The sequence below is a fragment of the Cariama cristata genome, unplaced genomic scaffold (genome assembly GCF_000690535.1).
Source record: "Cariama cristata isolate BGI_N322 unplaced genomic scaffold, ASM69053v1 scaffold20128, whole genome shotgun sequence".
NCBI classification, from domain to species: Eukaryota; Metazoa; Chordata; class Aves; order Cariamiformes; family Cariamidae; genus Cariama; species Cariama cristata.
The window spans coordinates 29,335-35,334 of record NW_009631921.1 but is presented as its reverse complement, the minus strand read 5'-3'; the positions used below and the strand labels follow the sequence as shown (position 1 = coordinate 35,334).

Genomic DNA, 6,000 nt, shown 5'->3' with positions numbered 1-6,000 from the left:
AGAGGTAAAGGTCTTCTGTTTACCTTTCTGTAGCAAGGGTCTTTCTAGCACCTTTTGAAGGGCTGCATGCTGTGGCAGCTTAGTGACATCACTTCTCATGGATTGTATGAGCAGTTGTGGGACGCATCTGTTCTATGTGTTGTATGTGCCCTAACTGTGGCTTGTTCTGGAAAATCGAGTACACTTCTAATCCTGTGAACCCTTTTAACCTCACTGTCACTAAGATGTGTTTTGGCACCTGTCTAGTGATGGAAGAAAGTTATTCTGTAAGCTTTCTTGATAGGATTGTACACAATATATTGTTTGAGAAATCTTTCAACAGTGGAAAGTCCTGCATGAGCCTTGATGGTACAAAGATAAAATTGCAGATTTTTGGCATCTCGATCTGCCCATTAACTTGTTCTTCAAGGCAGGAGATTTGAGCTGTTGCTTCAGTCTGAGGGCTGGTGTGAGAACAATCCTGTTTGAGCAGTAAATCTGAGGACTCCAGGTTTTGTTGCTTTCATAGCTTTTATTTGGAAGAATCTGTATTTTTATGAAAAATCGCCATTGATACAGTTTTATTCTTTGACGTGTACTACTTGTGATTCCATTTTTTTGGTAATGATCACCTGTACTGCATTTCTAAATTTCTCCCACCTGCTCCACCTGCCCCCAGGGTTTTAAACTTTTCAGCATTGTTTCTTATGTATGTCCATCATCTGATCAAGATGAAAATAAGATGAAATACTAGAAGAACCAGCTGGCTGGGTTTCTTTCAACTTCTGTGTTGCCTAAAAATGCTGTGTTAAAAGCTTCTGTGTTCCCTGACTTAGAGTAAGGTAAAAAGTGATGTTAATACTGTGTTGTGAAATTTTTGGGGTGAATCAATTTTAAAAGCTTTTTTTTTGTTTACTTAATTGTTGGGTCTTTTGTGTTGTTTTTTTTAACAGGAGTCTTACCCCTCTTCATCACCAATATGGTTTGTAGAATCAGATGACCCAAACCTGACTTCAGTCTTAGAGCGTTTAGAAGATATTAAGAAGAGCAATACTCTGGTGAGCAAGTGTTTTTATTTTTTGGGGAGTGTGTTTGGGTGTTTATTTAGCTTTGTCACATTAACAAGCAATTAAATTAGTTCAGTTTGGGGGTTATTTGGGGGGTTTTGTAAACACAAGTTTCTCTTCCAAAAAAACATGAACCAGAAGTAATCCAAAAGATTTGGGGCAAGGAGGAGAAGATGACTTAAATGCTTGCTTTTTAAAAGAAGTTAAGTTTCAGCCCAAATAATTACATAATTTAAAGTTTTCAGTGAAATGCACGAAAATTTAACACTACTGAATAAAACAAGTCTTCTAGAGTTTTATTTGCGCAGAGATCAATTATGGAGGCAAAAGCTTTGTGTTCTTGAGAATGTATATTCTCCAAAACATGGCTATAATGGTAACTAATACAAAGAATTCCTGGCTTCAGTAAAGAAAACCTGACGTGATAGCTTCTGGTTCATCAGAATGTTCCTTAGATAGCAATAAGTTTGAACAGTGTTATGACTTCGGACAATCACTATTTAAAGAAAATCTTTGCACAGATTTTAATGGTGGTTTTGTATTTCAGAAAACTATCAGGCATTATATCTTACTTGAGTACCCTTTTGATGTAGTGATAGGAGCTGTGTGTGTATATATATATATATAAAAATTAACTTTCCATTTTATGCAGGAAAGTAAGTGTCCTTAAATATTGCTTGGAGATAAATTTCAGTGCAAATGTACTTTGTTCCACAAAGAGCAGTATTGCAACCTACTGACAAATTCAGTGATTAAAAGTGTTGTTTTTCCTCTCCTAATTCAGCTTTATGGATATTAAATAGCCCTTAAGGATGGTGTCTATAAACAGATGATTTTAATTTTTTTTTATTTTTGTGTACAAGAACGCATGCATGCACATGATGTATACAAAGCAATTTAGTCTGCAGAATACTGCTTATTGCATGGATTATGTGCTGGCCTTAGTATTTGCCTGGTTTAGGAAAAATTTGGAATGTTCTTTCTCAAGAAATTGCTTCCCTGTAATGTTTATTAGGACAATGTTCATCAAGCATACTCAACCTTAAATAAGGATATGTAAATTTTTTTTCTGAAGAATTTTTAGAATGCATTTGACTTCTAGGAGAAATAATTGGAAAACTAATAAGCAAGTGAGAGTCCTCATGGGCCTTGCCGTAACTAAAAACAAAAGGGCATTGCAGAGGAACAGTAGTGTTTTAATGTGTTATGTTGGATCTGATTACAGGACACATGCATGCCAATTGTGTGTTTTCTTCTTACAACCTGAACTTTAGACTAAACTACATTTAGAAGAATGTTATAGATCTCTTAGTCTTTGTGACTCTGCCTAGAAAGACATATAACAGTATAGTAGCAGAAAATGTGGTCAAATCGACTTCTTTCTTAAATACAGTTTTCAGAAGGTTTTCCAGCTTGAAGCTAGTGTGGCTAGGAGCTTCTTACTAAAGATTTTAAACAAGATTATTTCCTATGTTTAACTATCTACAGGTTTGCTTGCAATAGGGTAGAAAGCTTTACTGCAAACATGGATAATACTTGCTGTGCTGAATTGCATATGCACATAGAGTGCTTATGTACGTTGTAAGAAAACAGCTTTTGATATCAAGATTGTACTTGCCCATGTAAAAGCTGATGGGTTGATGTAATAGACACCTGTGGATGGCCCATTGGTTTCTCAGGAATCCACCCCACATCATGTTATGCCAAGATGAAGACAGATGGGAGTGGTTGAAGAGACAAATACTTACACTACAAAATCTAACTTCTTTGTTTTGTTCAAAAGGCTTAGCTTTGTGGGTTTTGGGTTTGTTTTTTCTCAATACAACTTCTCCCCATGCAACACCGTCCCCTTCAAGGGCGTTGGAGCAACTCACACACAGACTTCTTGGAGTAGGGTAGGAAGGGATAAGGAACTACCTGTAGAAATCCAGACACTTCCAATTTATCACGCTATCTCCTAAAAACTCGCTTAGGTCAATTTAGACTTTCAGAATGTTTCAAACCAGTTTTCATTTAATTTATTGCAGCTAAAGGATTGTTTGTGCCATGTTGCTCTAAACTCCTAAAGTTATTGGAACAGTCAAATTTTGAATGGGAAATTGCATTGAGCTCTTCCAAGAACTCAACTGAGCACAGTGAACATGTGCCAAAAGCACTACTGCACGTGTACCCTGATTTGGTGTTCTTTGGTATTACTCTGCCCTTTCTACTTGCTTTGTAACTTTTGACAGGTATCAGCTGTTTGGGAAATGGAAGAACATGCTCATCAGGCATAAGAGTTTGACAGGGGTATATACATGGAGACTTTGTCATTTGATGTGGTAAAAGGAAAACCATTTTACTGTTTTAAAATCATGCACATGTTTCCTGGAAAAACTTCTGTGGGTCTGAAACTGTGTTACTTACCTTGGCATCGGCATGGTACTTTTTGCTATGAAAACTTGTCAAGACACTAAAAATCTTGAAAGGTTAAGAACATGGTCAGCATATATAGCATTAGGTTTGGAGGCTTTAGCTGCTTGACTGTTCATATTGAACAAGTTCCAGTCAGCAGATGAAGGGGCTGCGGAATTCTACCTGACCCCTAGTGTCTCCTGAATTCCTTTTCAGATCCTGAAAATCAGTGTTACATTAGACTTGGTAGGTGGCTGAAACTGACAGCTGCCTTCTAGTGGTTGTGCTATGCAAAAGATGAATCCTACTTCCATTTCATTCTGTTTAATATAATGGAAGTTATAGTTGCCAGCCTGAAGTCTCAAACCTTACTTCATGGGTTATTAAATATAACTGTACATGATTTAGAGGTTTGTTTTTTAAAGACAATAGTGAAATGGACTTAAATTTGGATGGGCAGCTTAATTCTCACACTTCAAAACTTGCATGGAGGATGTCAAAAGTACAGAATTTCTAGCATAAGCATGTGTACAACTTGGATAAGCTGCCTGTCCCTAAGCACACAGCTTCTGTATTAAGAATTTAGATTTAGTCCCACATGATGGCATTTCAGGAAAGAATATTGGCCCTTGCAAACTACCAGTGTGGCTGCAACTAATTATGTGTTGGGGGTCATAGAGATAAAATGCAGGAAGAAGCTTTGCTTTACTTTCTGAAACTGCCAAAGGCTGCTGAATGTGCGTGAGGCCAGTTATTGTCACAGACTGCCTGATAGCTAAGTAGTAGTCACGTTCCAAATGACAGTTATTTCTTCCCTCTGTTTCCTCTTGTATCCTTCTTCAGCAGTTTCTTTCAGTGGTAGGCTAGGATTTATTGATTCATTTTTGTATAGATATAGTGTGTATATATATGGATAGATACATGTAGAAGAATAAGTATGTGTATACTTACACTATGCTTCTTAAATCCATGTTTCCTGGTAATCAGAAAACAAGGTGCTTCATAGTGAACCCAGCAATATATTAATATCATTAAAGGTATCCCAAAAATTGTTAATGCTTTCATACTGCATTAGAAAGATCTCTTCATGCATAAAAAGGCCTCCTAATGTAGGATAGGTTTCAGAAAAATTGTTTTAAACTGTTTTCAGATTTGTAAGATGTTAACACAGGAAACAAAAATTCTAAGAGGTGTTTTTGTCTTCTAAAACAGCATTAAGGTGTACATAAGAACTACAAACTTCTCAGAACTCCCGAAGCATTAAAAGTTATATTATAGATGTGTATATTATACTTTTATATTGTTACTTTTATATTATAATACGTATCATTAATTTATAAATTTTTTATTATATTTGGTCACTTGAGCATTTACTTTATGCAGATTCTTTACATTGCTCCTTCAATACCCTGTGTATTATGCATTCTAGTTGCTGTTTAGTTTCTGCTTTATGCAGTTTGTATTCCAAGGAAACTATTGGTATACTAATAACTCACTTTTCTTCAGTAGCAGCAAAGTGTGTGTGTGTAAAGCATTCATTTTACGTTAGCCAAGCATGTGAAGTTAACCTGGAAATACATTTAAAGTATTAATACATGGCAGAAATCTGCTATCCCTTTTGATACAGTCTATTCATGTACCATGAACACATACCAAATCATGCTAGGCTGTGCTTAGAGCAAGGGGTTGGATCATATGACTTCCAGGCATGCCTTTCAGCCCAAATTATCCTATGATTTTTCATACATATGAGCAGAGCATAAAGGATAAGGGTGATGGTGATCCACAGCAGAAAGATCAAGGGTATGAACTGAATTCCTGTGAAGGAAAAACATAGCAATAAGGAAGAAGGGCTGTAGAGATGGGATCAGCATCTCACTGCTGCCACCTTTGCAGCTTGTAGAAACTGATGTTAAGTAAAACAACTTAGCTATAAAAATGAAAGTGCAATTTGACAGTTGTATTAAGCTAACCACGAAGCATAGACTGCTGTCAGGGAAGGGGGACCCTGCTCTCAGCTGCACGTTCCTGCTTCCCCCTTTATGGTGAAATCGGTGCTTACATGCTGAAGCACATCAGGAATTGATCTGCCACGAAGCTTGTAAGCTGCTTCATGGTTGTGTGATCTCTGGTGCCAGTGCAAATGAGAAGGTGAAAATGTGGTGCTGGAGGCAGGGAGACGCCTCTTCAGGCACAGCCACTGTGGAATTTGGTCCAGGTTGTGCCCACAGTTCGTTACTTTAAGAGTGCTTGTGTATCTCGCAGTGGTGTTGTGTTCAGAGGGAAGTGAGAGAAGCTTACAGTGTGCTAAGTCCTGGCTGCAAAGATTCATTCTGAATTTCAATTCAGGTGACAGGACTTCTCATGAAGAGGATGGGGAGTGGAGGAAGCAGGGCAGGAAGCAGTTCTTAACTCTTCCCAGCCCTTACTGTCTCTTTCTATAGAGAGACATCTAATATTGTCTTCATCTGCTTTTCCAAGCTTTGGACCAGCCAAACGCTTGTGGTGGTATTCTTCCCCCACCGCTGAGATTTTTTTGTATGCTTCACAACAGATGTAA

The 6,000-nt window shown here is 37.5% G+C and overlaps 1 protein-coding gene across 1 annotated transcript in view; it reads left to right on the top strand.

Annotated features, from left to right (window-relative positions):
* Positions 1-932: 932 nt before the first annotated feature.
* The window catches only part of UBE2Q2 (ubiquitin-conjugating enzyme E2Q family member 2), a gene marked incomplete at its 5' end in the record, with an annotated part of 33,528 nt that continues 28,460 nt past the window's right edge, over positions 933-6,000 (top strand). The window contains one exon of the mRNA XM_009706165.1: positions 933-1,037. Coding sequence (XP_009704467.1) covers positions 933-1,037 — 105 coding nt within the window. The remainder of the gene's footprint in view (positions 1,038-6,000) is intronic.